At 54.7% G+C, this 19,410-nt stretch overlaps 2 protein-coding genes across 3 annotated transcripts; both read right to left on the minus strand.

Annotated features, from left to right (window-relative positions):
* Positions 1–147: 147 nt before the first annotated feature.
* On the minus strand, positions 148–11,889 carry LOC142049599 (extracellular serine/threonine protein kinase FAM20C-like). 2 transcript variants are annotated; one of them, XM_075077425.1, is made up of 11 exons: positions 10,582–11,889; positions 6,914–7,468; positions 5,248–5,423; positions 5,089–5,167; positions 4,486–4,578; positions 4,187–4,302; positions 3,697–3,877; positions 3,480–3,589; positions 2,710–2,791; positions 2,508–2,567; positions 148–2,422 (listed from the first exon to the last, which is right to left on the minus strand). In XM_075077425.1, exons 2-11 carry the CDS (start codon positions 7,390–7,392, stop codon positions 2,188–2,190), a joined length of 1,611 nt encoding a protein of 536 aa, XP_074933526.1. In that variant the 5' UTR covers positions 7,393–7,468; positions 10,582–11,889; the 3' UTR covers positions 148–2,187. The 2 variants fall into 2 exon arrangements, with proteins under 2 accessions (XP_074933526.1, XP_074933521.1); XM_075077420.1 differs by lacking the exon at positions 10,582–11,889 and having other exon boundaries at positions 6,914–7,879.
* A 60-nt stretch (positions 11,890–11,949) lies between these two features.
* DNAL4 (dynein axonemal light chain 4) lies at positions 11,950–18,233 on the minus strand. Its single transcript, XM_075077439.1, has 4 exons — positions 18,145–18,233; positions 16,619–16,839; positions 14,339–14,422; positions 11,950–13,128 (listed from the first exon to the last, which is right to left on the minus strand). Exons 2-4 carry the CDS (start codon positions 16,688–16,690, stop codon positions 12,964–12,966), a joined length of 321 nt encoding a protein of 106 aa, XP_074933540.1. The 5' UTR covers positions 16,691–16,839; positions 18,145–18,233; the 3' UTR covers positions 11,950–12,963.
* Between the last annotated feature and the right edge of the window lie 1,177 nt (positions 18,234–19,410).

Raw genomic sequence — 19,410 nt, forward strand, 5'->3', positions numbered from 1 at the left:
CCCCCCGCCGCCGCCGCCCCGCCCCGCTGCACGGCGCGCGCGCGCCCGCCGGGGGGGCGCCCCTCCCCCCCGCCTCTAGGGCTCCTGCGATGTCCCATTATTAACATTACTATTATCATCATCGCTATGGTAATATTTAATTTAATTTAATTTTATTTTATTTTATTTTATTTTATTATCATTTGTGGGGGGCGACGGGGGAGCCCTTCCCCACCCCTTAGCTGCCCACAGCCACCAAACGCCTCTGCCCCGGGGGGCTCCCCACCCACCCACTCCCATGCCCATGGGGGTCACAGGCAGCCCACGCTGCCAGGCACAGCCAGGCTCCTTACAGGTCCCATGGGTGACGCCAGCCCAAAATAGGGGCTCCCAGGTGCAGGGTTGCGCCCCGGCCCAATTTGGGTTTTGCTGGGGTGGCCAGTTTGGACTCTCGGTGGGTGCAAAATAGCCGGCACCCCCACACACCATGCGGCACGACGGAACGGCCAAACCTGTCCCTGCGGCACGGGCAGCCCCGCTTGACGCCCGTGCGCCCACGCCGCCTCGACCGGGCTGGCAGGTTCTGCTGCTCCCCGGGCCCGTAGCCGCAGACACCCCGTTACCATCCCTCTCCCCCCACAAGCAGCAGGGCCGGCTCAGCAGGGGGGGTGCGAGCCAAGACTGGCTGCTCCCGTGGGACCTTGAACGCGCGGCGTTGCAGCCAGGACCTTGTGCAAACTCGCTGGGCTGAGAAAACAGCCGCCCTCCCACGCCCCGGCTTCTAAATCTGAGGGCGCCTCAGAAAAAGATTTGCCGGGGGGGAGGCTCGGCGAGGGGGAAACCGGCCGCCTGTATCCAGAGACAGTTGTGGGGCCACGTCCGTGGGGCACAGGGCGGGAGCAGCCCCGCCGGCTTTTGGTACGGTGTCAAAAAGGCATTTCTAGAAAGGGTTAAAAATTACGAAGCCTGCAGAAGGGGAGCAACCTGTTGCAAAACAGCCCTGAAACCTTTTCCTCCCCACGCTGGGGTTTGGTACACAAGCCGGGGCAGAAGCAGGAGGACGTGTGGCAGCATCGGGGGGGCACGCTGCAACAAACCCTGATTCAGAGTCCCCGGTCCCGTTGTGTAACACAGACAGATCCTCTTTGTCTCCCTTTCTTTTTTTTCCTCCCTTTCGAGCCCATTTTTTATTCTGGCCTAAATCTCTGCCTGGCTTTTCCGGCGCAGATCCGTCTCCCACTGTGGCAGCTGCCCTTTTTCCCCCTTTTCTGTGGCTTCCCATTGCTCCGTGGGTGACCGGCCAGGCCAGAGGACAGCTCTCCTCCCCCACGGCACCTTTATCTCTGGCCACGCCGATGCCAACCCTGTGCCCTGTCCTGGGGACACTGGTGGTGGCCGTAGCAATAGCACCTGCCCCAGCTGATGTAACCCTGCCGCGGATTAACCCCCCCGGGAGGCTCAGGGGATAAGCTGGGTGCTGAGCCACCAGGCACTAAATAGGGTGCACGTCCCTGGGTCAATCCATCCCCTCCTAAGAGCCACTTTTTCGGGCAGGGAGGGAGCTGGCAGCAGTTCTCAGGGGGTTTTGGCAGATGCTGGGGAGGGAGTGAGGCTTGTCCCGCCTTGCTGCACCCCCAGTGCAGCAGCGGAGGCGACGATGTCGATGCCAGGTTTTCGGGTGGGCATTGGAAGAGCGGGACAAGAGCGGGACAGGGATAAGCAGCAAGTGGCCAGGAACTCGTGCCTCAGTTTCCCCACAGCAGCAGCGGAGACACTCAGCTCTTTTTCTGGGTATCACCAGAGCATTGCCATGCTGGGGGCAGGGGTGGGGGTGGCAGAAGGAGCTTGCCAACTGCTCAAGTTTGGCAGCTCTTGCTAGGGAAAGCCAGGAAAAATGCCAAACCTTTCCTAAAAGGCTTTGGAGGGCTGAAGTGACACGTCCAGGCATGCAGGGACAGGTCAGGGCTGGGAAAGCAGCCCCAGTGGGGGAGATCTCAGCTCGTGTCTTCTCCACTAGGCCAACCTTTTTATTTAAATACCCTCCCCATCCCATCTATCCTTACAGTCCACTTTCCTGGTGCATCACGCCGCTTGCTCCAGCGTCACCGAAAGCTGATGCTACACAGAGTCAGAGCTGCACGCTGATGACCATATCGCCCCCGGCAGCGCGCCAAAACACCCCAACCCAGTGGGGTACTGAGCCCCCCGTCACACCTGTGACCCCACATCATCCACCAGCACCTCGTCCAGGTGGGCCGCCCCGGCCAGGCAGTGTCCCACCACCGCCAGCACCTTCCCCAGGCGACGGTCCAGTGCCCGCAGGTGGGGCTCGGCCAGGACCGGGGCCAAGGGGTCGGTGGCCAGCGCCTCCCGCAGCAGGTCGCTCAGGCGGTAGGGCTGGGTGGCCAGCAGCTGCAGCCGCAGGTAGGTCGATTTCTTGATGCTGCCGAAGATGAGGAGGGAGAGGTCTCAACCCAGGGAGCCTCTTCCTGACGGCAGCTCCAAGGCAGGTGGGAGGATCCCCTTACCTGCAGCATTGCCTTAGGGGGGCCAGGATGGATGGTTCATCGCGTGAGTGTGTGCCAAAGCTGGAGGGGAGAAGCCCACCGGCAGGTGTCAGGGCGGCATTGCCCCGTGGCTCAGAGCCAAACACAGGCACATTTCGGCAAGACGCATGGTCTCCCCCCTACCCCTCTGCTGGAATTACTTCCCCGCACACCCCGGCTTTACCCGCGGCCGTTGTCCAGGTGAAGCAGGAAAGTGTCATTCCCAAATTTCTCAAAGGTCTCGTAGTGGTGCCGGTCCATGTTGCCTGCGGTGGGGCAACAAATTTGCCATGGGGTGGTGGGCCAGGAGGTGGGAGCACGGACATGGAGCACCCTCCCCTCCTGATGCGAGGCTGAAACTCAGAGGCTGGGGAAAACAGCTTGGGAGCACCTCTAAGGTGCCCATCTGGTGGCCATGGCCATGGGGAGGGACCCAAGCAGAATCCCTGGGGCCTCCAGGACCCTTCTCAACCTGGCAGCCCCGTGGAGGCACAACAGCAGTAAATGGAGCAGAAGTAACAGCAAACGCATGGTTGGGAAGCTGGGGATGAGGAGGCGGGAAGCTCTCCAAGTCAGATGATGACGGGGAGACAGCGTGGGGAGGAAGGAGTGGCCCCAGAGATGGGAGAGGCGGCACGAGCCCTGGGGAGCATCGCCGCCAGCCCCAGCTCCACAGGGGCTGCACATGGGGGCTTGCCAGGAGGCGCTTCCAGTGCCTGGGGTGCTCAGCTGGGATCTCCCCAGCATCTCTCGTCCTTCTGCTTCTGCCTGGGATGTGCCCTAACGACACAACCCTTTGCTCTCATTTTGGGTAAGAGTGCAGCTCTCTGCAGCCTAAGCAATGATTTGGCCAACAAACCTCGCAGGGTGCAGTACCGTGGGACACAGAGCCGTTTGGGCCTCTTGGTCCCAAGGGGCCCCAGCAGCCCCCAGCACCGGCATGGCGGGGCTCACCCATAAGGAAATCAAGGACTGTCATGTCGATGAGGTCGAGGAGGCGATGGCCCCTGTCGTAGGGTGGCGTCTCTCGCACCTGAGCGCAGTAATTGGGGTTCAGCTCCCACCTGTGGGCAGAGGCCGGGACAGGGGACGGGGCCATGAGAGCGACTGTGGGGCAGCCCCCTCCCATCCCACAGCTCTGCTGCCCCACACCCCCTGTGCCCCAGCTCACTCAGCCTTCTTGCTCTTGTGGTAGGAGCGGCGCCAGGGGCTGCGCCAGGAGCGGCGCTTGGCCAAGGTCTTGTCAGGCAGCAGGGCGGCCATGGAGCCCTCCAGTCGGTCCGGCTTGCCGCAGAGGGCGTGCTCGGTGGAGCAGTAGTAGGAGCACTCCCCGTAGAAGCAGACGTTGCCCGCTGGCCGTGGGGACAAAGCAAAATTTGACAAAGAGCAGGAAGGCAATGAGCCTGCTGCCCCCATGCAGGGTGGTCCGGCAGGTGCCCGGATGAGGACGCTCCACACACCATGGCCACGTGCCACCAGCAAAGCAATGGCAAGGAAGGCCCTGAGGAGCAGCGCCCGGCGGCAGGGGAGCCGGTGGGAGCTGGAGCAGTCCCCAAAGGGATGGTTTGTCCCAGTGCAGGGGGAGCCAGGGCAGGAGCAGCCAGCTCCAGGTGAGCTCCATGTGGTGGCTGCAGGAGGGGATGGATGGCATGAGAGCTCACCTGGGGAGATGAAGAAAGTCTTGGCCAGTTTCTTGTCTGTGGTGATGTCACGAATCTCCTTCGTTATATTGACCAAACGGCCAGAAACCGGGGGGATTCGCCGGAAATCAAGGATCCTGAAACACAGAACTTGGAATAATTTCTTGTCGACCCCAGCTGGTTTTCACAGCGAGTTATTAAAACTGCCATGAGATGCAGATATCCCTTGCAACGGGGAAGAGGAGGTGGGATGAAGGAGCAGTTTCTCTGCTGCTTTGCTGTCACAGGAGGGCAGAGCTGGATGCAAAGCTTGCGCTCACCTGTCCAGATGGAAGGCTGCAATCTCCGCGTTGTGCCGCTCAAAGTCCGAGAAGTAGAAGAAGTCGATGGGAGTCTCCTGGTCCCGGGTCTGCCTGAGAGGAGAGGGGAGGGTGGGGGCAATGGCCATGGATGGGGTCACCCAGAGTGTGGGCTTGGCTCTAAGCCACCCCTCACCTTGTGTCCCTGGTGCCACTGGAGACACAGCAAGACCCAGTCTCCTCCAGTCACTCCCTTGCCAGGAGGTGCGGCCCCAAACCCCCCAGCCAGGCCCCCCCACACCCCTTGCTCCCAACCCAAGGGCTGGGAAGCCCGGATGGACTGGAGGGTCCTGGATGGTCCTCATGGACCATCTTCTTCTTTCCACCACTGGAGGTCACTACCCCATCACAAGCTGCGCCCAGCCTGCTGCAAACACCACCAAGGAAGTGAAGGAAGGGGACCATCCCTCTTGCCTTAGTTGGGGGGGGGCAGGGGGGAGGGTTGAAGCAAGGCAGTGCACGAAGCATTTCTCCATTTCTCCCTCCGTGGTCTCCTCTAGCCTCTCCTCGCCACCTAACGGGACCATGCTGGTGGGATATGGGGTTGTCCCCAGCTCTACTCACTTCATGGGCTTAAAGAGGGCCTGCCCGTAATTCGGGAACGTCATGATGAGCTTGAGCTGGGTCCCACCGGATTTCTGGACTGAAAGGAGGCACATGGGGATGAGGGAGGTGGGTAGCAGGGCAGGGGTGCAGGCAGGGGTGCAGGGAGGGAGGTGGTACCGGAGCTGACGATCCTCTGCATGGCCAAGTCCTGGAGCAGGGTGGGCATCAGGGGGTCCCGGCGTGGGTACAGCTCATAGCGGTTGATGCCAACGTGGAATTTGAGCCAGGTGGGGTAGGTGTCGTAGGCTGTCTTCCCTGTCGGGAGGAGCGTCTCGGCTTTACTGCTGCTGACCCTGCAGCCCGACAGCCACCGTCACCCCAACAACAACAACAACAGTGTTTAGTTGGAACAGAACGGGTCCCACGTCTCCAGGCCCTTCCCAGGAGCTGGTGCATGGAGTGTGAGGTTGGGGGAGGGCCCAGCACAAGCCCTGGATGGTGGCAAAAGCCTCTGCCCCATGCACCCTCCTGGGGCCCCTGGCACCGGGGCAGATCCCACCCACGGCTGGTGGCCAGGGAGACCTGCTGGCACGGCTGGAGCAGGCTCAGTGTCTTCCCTCGCATCCCCCACGGAAAATCCCCAGGCTGATCCTGCTCCTTTCATCCATCCCTTTATCTCCCTGCTGGAGTAGCTCGTCTTGTTGCTTTCCCCCCAAGGGATTAGCTCCCGGGAATACAACTGGCTGCACCCCACCATGTGCTCGCTGGGGACACATATGCATCCGTAAAACAGGGGTTGAGGAGCAGGGGCTTCCCAGCCATCCCCAGCACTGACATGAACTCCCGCCCTCAACATCCAGTTCCCCTTGGACAGATTTATTGCACACCCCTGGTTTCACCGGGGGGGATGCGTTTGGGTTAGCGCTATCCCTGTCTCTGTGCCTCCTGCAAATTTGCAGTTTGCTGGCATTCAAGGGGGGCTCCTGGGAGTATCTGCCCCCACTCTGCACCAGCACCAACTGGCAATGCAATGGGACAGCCTGGCTCAGGGCATCTAGAACAAATCCATGTCTCTCTCTCTAGGAAAATGCAGACTGTGCCAAAATTTTGTCAAGCCAGACCCATCTCCCATGGTTATCCGTAGGCGAGGTGGTCCTCAGAGACACGGCAAATGCCTATTTGCGGAAACCAGCTCTTAAACCGGCTTTTATTCCCTCCCAGTTTTAGCAGCCACCACATTTGGAAGGTGTGCTTTCCATAAGGAAGCTGCTACATGTTATTGATGCTAAAGCTTTTAATATCTCCCCTCCTAATTAGAGGTTAGTAGTCCAGTGATAAAAATAGGCAGCCAGCAGTGGTGATCTCACCATACGGCCAAGCCTAAAGAGGTCAGGCAATGGCCTGCGAAATGCAGGGCGGGACCGGTCTCACAGTTAGAGGTAACCTACATTACAGGCTTTGCATCTCCAGTGTGTTAGGAGAGGAGGATAAAACATGTTAGAAGTCTGGAGTGGGGACTTCCTCATATATAGAGAGACCAAAGGCTAGTTTGCATTGGGGAAGGAAAGGAGACGAGGAGACCACCTAAAATATACCCTACATAATACTATGAATAATTCAAGAGTCTCCTTTGGCTTTGCCACGGGCCACAAGCTCCTGGGTAGCAGCCCAGAAATGCAGGGCTAAGAGGTGATTTGAGGCACAAGAAGAGCACTCTCAGCAATTGGGGCCTCTATGTTGGTTGCTGATCTATGCAGGGAAACAACATGCTTGGTCCTTGCTGCTTGTCCCCTCAAACCCATGTATCCCCCAAAAGTAAGCCGGGGCTGAGCTCACTCCTCACCATTCATCGCTCCCACTGCTGCGCAGGGTGAACTTCTCCATGGGGTTGACGACAAACAGCTTGTCTTTCTCTGTCACCTCCGGGATTGGGATGTTGTAAAGAGGATGCTCGAAGAGCGCCGCCAGCTTTGATCCCTTGGTCCTCCCTGCATTTGCCTCTCCGTGCTGGTGCCAGACCCCCGGCTGTCCAGCCCTTGCGCGCGGCCCTGCTCCCTGTGGCTGGGAGCTTTTCTCCAAGGAGCCGTTGCTGCCACTGAAATCCTGAAGGATTCGCAAGCTCAGCTTTTTGGGGCCAGCAAGCACAGAGCTGCCTGATGGGACACCCGAGGCTTTAGCTGCTTTTGCATCACAGCCGCAGGGCCTGTGGGCTGCAGGGAGAGCCAAATCTATCACCAGGTGTGCCAGGAAGGCCAAGAGCAGGAGAAAGAGGAGCCTGACTTTAAATTTCCTTTGGAAAAGCGTTTGCAGCCAGCACCGCATCCTTCTTCACCTGTGGCACTCAGCAAGGGGTGGGGACCCACCCGGGGCTCCAAGAGAGTTGGTGCGGCCACAGCCTCTGTGCAAAAATAGGAGCAAGGTGTCCTGGATTTAGAGCATTACAGCAAAAGAGCAACCAGTGCAAGGGCAGAGTTGCAGGAAAGATCTGTCACTGTGGCACCTCACGGGGTGACGCCGCCGGGCTGGCAGCAGGATGGGAGGTTGTGGTGGGGTTTATCAATGCTGATAAGGGGCAAGCTGGCACTGCCAAGGTTAGCGTGAACGGGGCAAGTTCCAAATCAATAGCCGCAAGGCTGGCTTGCGGACAGCGATGGCTGCAGATAACCCCCACACCATCCTGTCCCTCTGTCATATCACCTGCATGGGGCTGCAGAACATTTCTTGTTATACAGGGCATTAAAGCGGTTCTGCCTCTCTGCAGCACCCACCCTGCCCAGCACCATGCACCCCGCTTCCCCATGTCCGTCATGTCCTCACACTCATAACCCAGGAGAGTTTTTTTCCTTGCTGCTCAGCCAGAGCAATTTCGTCACCCCCCCCATCTATTCAAAAATCACTTGTACTCAACCTGCCCTTTCAAAACCACTCAAATTAGGTAAAAAGAAGGGGATGTGAATATCAGCATCGCTGGGAAGGGAAAAGCTGGGCTGGCGGTATAAGGAAGGTCTGCCAGGAAGGTGAGGTTCACGGGCGGGGTTGCTCCCAGGGCCTCTGAAGCAGGCAGGGGAGGTGGGCAGGCAGGAGTGGGGATGCTGCCTGCTGCCTCAGGCATCAGCACAGAGGGGCAGCAGGACCCACGTGAGCGCTGGGGAGGACTGGCAGCTTGTGGAAGGGAAGGGCAGCCCGTTTTTACAAGAAATTAACTTTTCCAGGGACACAGAGCTGGGATGCGTGAGAAAAAGCAGTTGGTGACTTGTAGGGAGGGAGCTTTGGATTTGTTAAGGGACGGAGAAGCATGGGACCACCTGTAACAAACCTGGGGGCTTGGGTACAGAGTCAGGAGCAATGTTTTTCCTGTTTTCATTTTCCCAAAGGATGCAGAGGGCACACAAAATGCCATACATCGTGCGGCCCTTCCTTGCTGCGTGATATACCAGCAGCCAGCTTGGACACCCTCGCTCCAAGCCAGGGAGGGTATGATGAGCAGCGGGCAGGAGGGGGGTATGCTAGAGACTCCCCCCACTCTGCTGCTATCCCTGCACAATCCTCTTGCTCACGCTGCCCTCTCCGTGCCGTCCTGAGCCGGTTCCGTCCATGCCAGGCTCGGCCCCCTCCCAGGCGTTGCGGCGAGAACACGGTGTTCCCGGTGTTCTTGGCTCGCCGTGTCCCACAGCGCGACAGTTGCCTGGAAACCGCCTCCGGCTGACACCGTCAGCCACCCCAGATTCAGCCAGCCCTGCATTCCCTTCCCTGCGCCTTGCGCTAACAAGATGGCCGATGGGAGCTGGGGCGAACGGGGAGGAGGAGGAGAGCTTTCCAGCCTGGCTGGCGAGCTCGAAGCCCTGCAGAAGGAGCCGGGCGGAGGGGAGCAGATGGCTTCCCCGGGGAAGGGAACACGACGTCTTGCTCCGGGAGGTTTGCTGGATCCAGTCCGGACATACGGTTTGGAAAGAAGGCGCCTAGGAGGGGCTGTCACTGGAACATTGGATCTTTAGGTCATTACTTAGCAAAAAACAAAAAACAAAAAACAACCCCCCAAAAAAAACAACCCACAAAACAAACGCACCAACAAAAAACATGTGCTAACCACTTGCATCAAAGGAACTTGGCTCTGGTCCCGGAGCAGGGCCACAGATTTCTTTATTCCAGAGCCAGCTCTGGGAGGCCAAGGGGAGAGGGAGACTCCCCCCCCACCCCTCTGTCCAGTGCCCCAAACCAGCTCCAAACTGGGGCGGGTGGTGATAGAAATCTCCCTCCTGCATCCTAGAGCCAGACGGGGCAGGCACCCTACAGGCTGAAGCCACCCTGCTGACCAGGAGTCCCAGCCCCAGGCTAGGGGAGCTTGCAATCCTACCTCCCGCCCCGATTTAGCATCCCATGGGAAAGTGGAGGCAGTGGGATTAGGTGGGGCACTTGCCACCTTTAGCATTTCAATGCCAGCATTAAATATTAACCAAAAGATTTTTCAGCAAGTCAGACACGAACCTGCAGCAATGGGGAAGAGCTGGAAAGCTTCAAAGCCTGCCCCGATTGTCTTACAGCATGTTGAGGTACCTTGTTACCATGACATCATCTCAGAGAATGGGTTGAGTTTGCACCTTTTTCTTCCCATCACCCCCCCCCACACACATACTCTTCTTCCATCTTCCCAGTGCCTTCCCTTCGCAGCAGGTTCAAGTCACCCTTCGGGTGGAGGAGGAGCTGTACATCCGAGGACATTTCCACTGCTGGCACTGAGTCAGGACTCCCTGGCAGTTGATAATGATGTTGCCCATCTCCCCTCAGCAGGGAGGGATGAAGTCATGAAGCACAGCCCTCTGAGCTGCTATTGCAGCTTTCCGGGACGGGTGGAGAGGAAGGGTCATTTTGGCTGGCACCGATGCATCACCCCACGTTTCTCATCTCCTTTTCTACATCTGACTCAGCCTGATGCTTTGATGGGTAATGGCAGCAATATGCAGGGGGCAAGAAATGAGAGGGAGAGGAGGACACAATAGCAAGCCACCTGTTGCCAACTTACCCAGCTTTCTGCTGAAAATCCATAAGGTAAAAGCCTCCAGCAAGGGACTACAGTTTTATAGTCAAAAGCAGATAGGCCCCAGAGGATCCTAAGCATCAGCCACAGAGGGGTCTCCTGTGGGAAAGCACAGGACAAGGGACCCTCTCCCATCCATGAACCGTACTCCCCTGAAAATGACAGGCAAGCCTGAACTCGTGCCAATTCCAGAGCAAAAGGAGGGCGAAAGCCTTTCTTCTAACACACAGGAGCCAGTGCAGCATGGCTCAACATGCAACAGGCAGAAAAATCGATCTGTTTTATTGAACACTTGCCTGACACGCACAGGTGAGTTTTGGGAAGCAGAGGTTTGTGCTTTCGCGTACAGCGCTGATGACAGGCACATAAATCGGCTAAGATGGGTTGGCTTCTTTGTGGTAAGTTCTTGTGGGAAAGCTGTTACCCTTGGAAACAAAAATAGCCTGCCGCTCTCCTTTGAGCCACCTTGCACTTACCTTGGGGGAGTTACAGTGTGGGAGCTGACTTGCTGCAAATTCACACCTAGATCACCTCAATCTGTTTGCACGCTCATGCTTCGAGAAGGCTGGGGAGCGATCGACGTTCGCTTATTGCCAATGCAGGTCATGGAGACATTAGCTTTGGTCAGCTGGTGGCCAAAGAGATAACAGACCAGCAGAGAGGCCAAAAGATTGTGTGCTGAGGTAAGCAGCTCCCTACGCTCATCTGCAGGTCAGCACGACCTTGCAGAGATGCCCATGACCAGCGTGTCTGTGCATATGCACACAGCAGTTAATTATTCATTAGCATGGAAGAAGCATGATTAAAGAGAGTATGGTATGGCTGAAGGTATCATCACACTCCAATGCAGGGCATTCCAAAGACACTGGCTTTACCTTTTGCTCTGAACCTAGAGGAGGTAGAAAGTTGTGGAAGAGAAAATCATCTTTCCCACCTGCCAGCTGCAGAACGCGCCAGACAACAGTGCTATCTTCATGAAAAGGCAGCCAGCTGGAGTGAGACAGAGTAACCACACCGAGACAGCTCAAAGGATTTGGACCCTGCTATGCTGCACAATGCTCCTGGCATTGTGGTCCACTGCACATGGCAGGTATCACAATACCAGTGGCCTTATGGTACCAGTTATGTGTCCCCCCTACCTCGCAATTCCCTTCCACCTGCTCAATAATGCGAGAGGACATTGGGCCCAGCCAGCACAGAGGGTCCAAATTTGAAATAATTTCTAGTTATCTTCATATTACTGGAATTCCTGGCTTATAGAAGAGCTTGTGATGTGATGAAATGGAGGAAGGACATCTCTAGCACAACACTGAGGTTCAGAGAAGAAACAAAAGGAATCCTAAGACCTTCCACCAGTTTGATCCACTGCAGGCTCTAATGAAGAGAGGTCCTTTGGAACTGAACTGTGGACTAGAGCATGGCCCCTCATAAAACATGAGGTGCCAGTGGTTCTGCTGGTGATGCTCTGAGAGGAAAGACTGAAAATCAAGAAGGAAGCCACCAGTGCGAGACCCCAAAGGTCAGAGCAGAGGCACTGGCTGGGCAGAGGACACAGGTACACTCCCTTGCTGCTACCTAAGATGGCTGTGTGAACTGAGGACTTTGGCCAGCAGCACTGCAGACTGGCAACCTTCCTCAGCATCACGGCTTGCACTGGTGAAAGGAACTGAACAGGGAGGATGCGAGTGCATCTCTGGTACCTACGAGTCAGCCAGGAAAGAGGCAGGATGTTACTGTCCTCCACAGGAGCTACACCACTGCTTACTTACTTCCATGTTTCCTGAACTACTCTTCCTTCTCATCCTCCACATAGTGATTTCCATTTTAGAACACACAGAGCAAAGGACGTTTTGCTAAATTTTTATTGTAAAAACACGGTTCCCCAGATTTATATAAATAAGCCATATACGTAACGCACAATTACGTTCGTTCCATCCTCCAACACTGACAGCTTATAAAAAAAATGAAACAGGCTAAAAGAACGCCAAGTCCAAAAAGACGTGAGGTTTCTGATATCTCACACGGAGCCTCCTTCCTCTACCAGCCTCCAAAGATGCTGTAAGTACACAGCACTTGCAACACGCCCAAGAACTGACAGGGAGGCATTTGAGCCGTATGAAGAGTTCTCACCCACTCTGCAGGCGTCGTCAGCCGCCCGTGTTTTCATGCTATCTCAGTGTGCGGTGGGTGAGGAAGGAGGGGGCAGTTTGCATAGCAACCTCCTACACCCAGGCAGCTCAGCTGTTGTACCCCCCCAAAAAGGAGCGGGGAAGGGCAAGCTGAGCCTGCTTCCTGGTGGCTAACACCTCCACAGGCAGCCTGAAGGGAGACCCTTGGCACTGACAGTTCTGTATGGACATTTTAAAAGGCAGGAAGAAGGTATTCTTGGCAATCAGAAAAAGGAGAGACGAGTGCTGGTCAGAGCCGTACCACATGGTAGCGGGGAAGGCAGAGAAGAGAGGACATGACGTGGAACAAGTGGGAGGAAAAAAAACCCAACCCAAACGTAGGGCTAGGTAGCACCTTTTCTCTTTCGCTTCCCCCTCCTAGTGCTGCTGTGCAGCTCTGCAGCATGTCGTGAGATTACTTACTCCCCACCTCCTTCCTGCTTCGGCTCAAACACCAAGGGAAGAGTCACAGACAGACGAGAAATCCCGCGAGCAAGGACAGGACAGCTTAGCAAGTTTATATGCACACACGCACCAACTATATGTATCCCACAGAACTGTTACGTCAGTATGAAAGAAAATCTTCATATTTAACTATTAAAAATAAAGCCCCACCTCCAGATTGTACAAAACCGGTCAAGAGAAGGAAGAAATCTCTTGTGTGTAGTGAGCCTGGGACCCGGCCAGATGTCAGGAGCACTTCCAGACACACACGGCCAGGCTGCCACCAAAGAACATGTACAGCAGATTCTTCACCTCATGAGTGATCTCAAAGCCAAAACCTTCCCCAATCACCACGTGCCAGGAGGACCCAAATTTCTTGTCCATCATCTCTTTGATCATCTTGGCAGCACTCTGGAGAATGTTAAAGGGGAGAGTGTAGAGTGAGACAGAGCAAGCAGTGACTTTTTATGCAAACATCCCCCTAGATGTCTTCTCCCTTTAACAGTCTACTCAAGCCATAGGCAACAAGTCTAGCAGCTGCAATGCAGGAACTGGGAGCCAGTTCTCCCCAGAGCTACACCCAAGGGTAAAAACAGGTCTCTATGTTTAAGCAGCCCCGACACAGCAGCTAGGAGAAATTAAAGAACAGCAATCACCTCTCTCATTCACACAGTCTGAAGCAAGAGTTCTGGTTTAGATGCTGATGGAGTTATGCTGGGAGCAGTGAGCACTAGAGGAGATTCAGGTCACTAAGCTGCAGCTATTTTTATAGGATTCCTTTTTTTTTTCCTCTCTCTAGCTAATTACCAAAACACTGAAACTAGGCTGACTTCTAAAAGGCTCCCTTCTCCCAGATCACACCCTGCTTGATCTAAAAACAGAGAGAAGAATATTTTGCAGTGACATGCAGTATGTCAGGCAGGATGGGACAGAAGGAATCTCTAGCTTCATGGTTTTGCCTTGCTCCAACATAAAACCGCTCCGGCAACAAGTGGTCTGTGCCCTGCCCACAAAGCAAGGTGTGTTTTCCTTTATCGTTGGTTCTCCAAGTTAAGGGCAATCTTTTTAAAGAGCATAACTGCTACATCACCCCCCATTTAAATAGTCTCAGTAATTTCATTCAGGAGGCTGAAAGCTGAGAGGGAAGACTTCATAGACTGTACCTAAACATTCAAAGACTTTCACATACTCATCCCCAAAACAAGAGTCTCTTCCCCACTCTGGTGGGGACAGCCTTGCTCAACACTGAAGAACAGACAGGAAGGGCCTGTCTCCACACAGCTCTGAGCCAAGCCCTCAGGACGCAGGGCATTTTACAGAGTGGGAAGCATGTCACAGGCAAGGCAGGATCAGGAAGGAGGCAATGTTTGGGAGGCAGCATTGCTACTAATCTCTGCTTCCTGCAGGACAGCAAAGTGCTATTAGGGATCTTGCTGACAAAGGGAACCGAATCTGAGATCTAGCCAAGTTCTATGCCTTCTTCTACCCTTGCTCAGTGCAGAAAGGGAGTAAGAGGATGTTGGGATCTGACTCAACTCTGCCCTGCACCCTTAGCCCCGCTCCTGCAGGTTCACCGAGACACAGCAACCAAAGGCTGGCAATTTTGGGATTTGGCTAGTACCTCGTTGTTGGTGGCGTATTTCTCACATGCCGTAACACACAGCTCCATGGCCTCCACACGCATCTCCTCTGGCATGTCTGTGTGCTGGAAAGACCAAACAAACATGAGGAACTAAGCAGAAAAATAAGACCTGGAAACAAGACTACACTAAGTAGCGCCTTCTTTGCCAAGGATGTAGTGGGTGCCCAGACTGCTGGGGGTGGGCAAAGGGCAGCTAGTCTCTGTGTCTGGCAACACTTGCTTCAAGGTGGGGGGCATCACCAGCAAGACGGGCTTGTCCGTACACTTGTCCATTTCCACTGTTTCAGAGAACAGTAAATATGAAAATGGCTTATTGCATTACAACCAGTCCCTTCGTTCCAGCCAATTACAGAATTCTTCTCTACCTAACATTAAGACTAATCAAGCACAGCTTAAAGGAGGAGATAAACACATTTGTCAGTTTTTCTGTTATTAGATGAAGAGAAAATGTGTTAATACTGCTCTAGCCACAGTCCTTAATTATTGCTATAAGCATAACAAAGAAGTCTAAGTTACACAGTCTTTTCTGCTATCTGGCTGGCTAGCAAGATCCTTCACTCCAGCTCCCCTAGGGAAAAAAGCAGGCTGCATCCAGAACACAGGAGAGGGCTCCAAAGGCAGCATGTTCAGTCTATTAGAATCATAGAATGGTTTGGGTTGGAAGGGACCTTTAGAGGTCATTTAGTCCAACGCCTCTGCAGCAAGCAGGGACATCTTCAACTAGATCGGGTTGCTCAGAGCCCCATCCAACCTGACCTTGAATGTTTCCAGAGATGGGTTCTCCACAACCTCTCTGGGCAAGCTGTTCCAGAGCTTCACCACCCATATATCCAGTCTAAATCTGTTTATATTAAACCTGTTTAATATATTCATCAGTGACCCGGATGATGGGATAGAGTGTAACCTCAGCAAGTTTGCTGATGATACCAAACTGGGAGGAGTGGCTGATACACCAGAAGGCTGTGCTGCCATCCAGCACAACCTGGACAGGCTGGGGAGCTGGGCCAAGGAGAACCTGATGAAATTCAACAAGAGCAAGTGCAAGGTCCTGCACTGGGGAGGAACAACCCCATGCACCAGTACAGGCTGGGGGCTGAACTACTGGAAAGCGGCTCTGTTGAGAAGGACCTGGGAGTGCTGGTGGACAACAAGCTGACCATGAGCCAGCACTGTGCCCTTGTGGCCAAGAAGGCCAATTTCATCCTGGGCTGCATTAAAAGGAATGTGGCCAGCAGACGAGAAAGGTTATCCTCCCCCTCTACTCTGCCCTGGTGAGACCACATTTGGAGTACTGTGTCCAGTTTTGGGCCCCCAGTTTAAGAAGGATGTGGAACTTGAGCAAGTCCAGCGGAGAGCTACGAAGATGATCAGGGGACTGTAGCATCTCCCATATGAGGAAAGGCTGAAAGACTTGGGTTTGTTTAGCCTGGAGAAGAGAAGACTGAGGGGGGATTTCATAAATACCTATAAATATCTAAAGGGTGGGCGTCAGGGTGATGGGACTAGGCTCTTTACAATAGTGCCCAATGACAGGACAAGGGGCAATGGGTTCAAGTTGGAACATAGGAAGTTCCACCTCAATATGAGAAAAAACTTCTTTACTGTGAGGGTGACAGAGCAGTGGAACAGGCTGTCCAGGGAGGTTGTGGAGTCTCCTTCCCTGGAGACATTCAAAACCCACCTGGATGTGTTCCTTTTCCCCTTGCTCTAGGTGTCCCTGCTTAAGCAGGGAGGTTGGACAAGATGATTTCCAGAGGGCCATTCCAACCCCTACCATTCTGTGATTCTGTAAATGTACCCTCCTTTAGTTTAAAACCATCACCCCTTGTCCTGTCACAACAGGCCTTGCTAAAGAGATTGTCCCCATCTTTACTATAGTCCCCCTTAAGTACTGAAAGGCCGCAATAAAGACTCCCCACATCCTTCTCTTCTCCAGGCTGAACAACCCCAACTCTCCAACTCTCTCAGCTTGTCCTCATAGGAGAGGTGCTCCAGCCCTCAATTATTAGACAGATCGCTTTGCGTCAGGCTTCCCCTGGCTGATGGGGGGAACAATGGTGCTAATAAATTTCCCTGGCAGTGGTCAAAAATAGGGAGAAAGAAGCAGTGATGACAGGGATCCTTCCACAGGGCCATCAGTACAGATGTTCTCACAGCACTACTCAGTGGGAAAAATGCTTGTTTGGAAGTTTGGTAAGAATGAAGATAGAATTTCATATCTGTAACACTGGTAAATGCATAATCCGTCCTTCTTCTTACCCTAATCAGTGGAAAGCTGTGAAGTCTTTTATAATCAGCCTCCTCCTTTTTCCCCTCCCCAGTGTCTGCCATGGTCTTTCCACAGTGGCCACTGGAAGGGGTGAAGGGGCTGCCCGGAGCTTGGCAAGGTGCTGCAGTGCAGACAGCTGGGAGAAAGACAGCTCTGTAAACACGGCCAGAGCAGCTTCGGCACGAGGTGAATCTTCTCGGCCCAGAGGATGCTGTTTAAATGAAAACAAACACAGGGAAGAAAAAGAAAGCTTTGAATTAAAATGGAAGGCAAATAAAACTATTATAAGTATATTGTCCCATCTCAGCTACTTACTGATTCTCAGTACCATCTCCACATGCCACACACTTAGAGAGTTATCTTACAGACCATTAATGCAAACAAATTTTTAAAAATGTATCATTTTCCATAAACAAGGCTTCAAGAGTGCAGCACTTCCCAGAAGCACCAATCAAGCTTGAGGGAAGGGCCAAGTCAGGGTACAGCTTCCGACAAGGGAGAAGAGAACAGTACATCAGCTGTTATGTCTATTGATTAATTCCAAAAGGACTTTCCCAAGATGCTATTATCTGTGAGGGTTTCAAACTGCGCATGACAAGTAAAGGGTAAGAGTGTTTTAGGAACAGGATCAGTGTACATGTCTGGACAGAAATGTTTATCAGGAACATCTTGGTCTGGTTTGTGCACTCGGTCCTCACACCCCTGAGCATTTGTCAGCTGGGGAGGACCATATGGGAAAAAGCTGGACCTTGCCTCTGGGCCTAATTACCAACCAGCCTCTACTCAGGCAAGGCAGAGGCAGGACATTGTCTGACTAGCAGATTCAGAACATTTCACCGTGATCTTCCCTCTGGTTCTCTCATGCAGAACAAAGCACCTTCCTCTCCTACCGGAGGAAGGATGGGTGATCCCATGTTAAATGGAAAACAAAACAAGCACGGTATCAGGCAACACTGCATGGACCAGGCATTTGTGCCAAACGTGTAGAGCTGCTGGCTGAAGTACAACCCTGACAGACCACCAGCTCTCACACGAGGGACCGTGGGACCTGTAGGCATCCCCACCTCAAGCTCCACAGGACAGAACACAACAGTCCCCGGCTGGCACCAGCCTCCCACAGCGGCGCACACGCCGGGAGCAACTTCAGTGTCCAGCTTCTCCCTGAGACCCTCCCGGGGCCACAGGCCGAGGCGGGCAGCCAGAAGCTGCCCCACGGGCCGGTTTCCTCGGGGAGGAGCCGCCGACGGGCGGCTGCGTCGTTTAAAAGACAGGGCAGGGAGACGGTCTAGGGTGCAGCCCAGGAAAGGCACACAGCAGCCCCGGCGGCGAAGGGGGAGGGTGGGGAAGCAGGGACCGGGGCCACCGGAACCCGGTCCGAGCAGGCCGTAGCCCCGGAGCAGCGCCCTCATGTCGGCCCCCAGCCCCGCGGGTGGGAACGGGGAAGGATTCGGCAAGGAACACCGAGCGGAGTCGGGAGAAGGGACCGGGGGGAGGGGGGGGCCGGGCGCAGCCTCACCTGCCCCGCCGCCACAGCGGCCCACGCCACCGCCCCGGCGCCAGTTGCTAAGGAAGAGCCGCGCTTGTCGTAGCAACCGGCGCAGGAAGTCCCACCTACCTCACCGTCCCATTGGCTGCAAGCGCACTGCCCGGCGCGTCTGATTGGCAGTGCGCCTTGTCGGATACCGTGTGGGGGCTTGGGGCGGTGGCGTCGAGTCTGTGCGGTGTCCGTAGGGCGCCGCCCTCAGCCCAGTACCGCCGTCCGGTGACAGTGACGGGGGGCCCTGGGGCTGGGGAGGGGCTGCCACCACGGCGGGGGGTGGGCGGAGGACCGTGAAACACCCCCGCCGTAGCACCGTGCCCTTGGTCCTGCGTGGATGCAGGAGCCGCAGCTGTGCCCTGCAGCCTTGTGTGTGGAGACTTAGTATTTCTGACTTAAAACCCTTTTGGGACCTAGTTCTACCTCTTGTTTTAAACAAGGATAAATATTGGAGCAATAAAGGAGTTGCTTGGGGAAATTAAGATGTTTTGCGTGTTTTTGTGGTATGGGAGAGGTATGCTTGTGTTCGCACATGGATGCAACTGTGAAGAAGGAGAAAATGACCCCGGGAGGGTGAGAGTGGGTCATGAGTTTGCAAGCAGCTCCTGTAATGCCAACCCCCATCCCGGCTGAGCTCATTGTCCCCCTCCTGCCCTCCACAGCCTTTATATTTGTCATGTCTATTTGCTTTGGGTTTTTCCTCGACCCTCAGCTCTAGGAAACCTGTGTTGTCTCTGCTTCCTGCTAGCTACACACCGATTGCTTCTAAACCAGGGCTTAAACAGTTTCCTGGGGGTCTAGGATTGCATTTGTCTAAAATTGATACAGGTGGAGAAGCAACAAGCTCCAGTATAATACAGAGGGGAAAGACTTCTCCTGTGCAAAGCCCCGGCTGCTGGGCACGGTGCCTGGGTTTCCATCAGGACCTGTCCTTGTCTTACAGGGTGGCTTGTGAGCCAGATCTTTTTGCAGTCTGGCTGGCATATATCTGAAACGTCATCATTCCTGGCTGTAGAAAGAAGAATTCTTTCTGCTGAAAGAATTGCTTTCTAGCTGTCTGAGAAGGAAAAAGAGTCAGGGGTGGGGTGGGGAACAAGCTGGGCGCTCTCCTGCCCCTGCCAACTTGTGAAGAAGTCCTCTTCCCTCCCCATAATACCCTATAGCTGTAGGGAGGACCTCTTGTTGCTGGTGTGGCAGTGAATCAGACCTAGCTGTCATTTGCCTGACAAAGCAGTGGTGGAGGCA

This window comes from Phalacrocorax aristotelis, chromosome 1 (assembly GCF_949628215.1).
Source record: "Phalacrocorax aristotelis chromosome 1, bGulAri2.1, whole genome shotgun sequence".
In the NCBI taxonomy this organism is placed as follows: domain Eukaryota; kingdom Metazoa; phylum Chordata; class Aves; order Suliformes; family Phalacrocoracidae; genus Phalacrocorax; species Phalacrocorax aristotelis.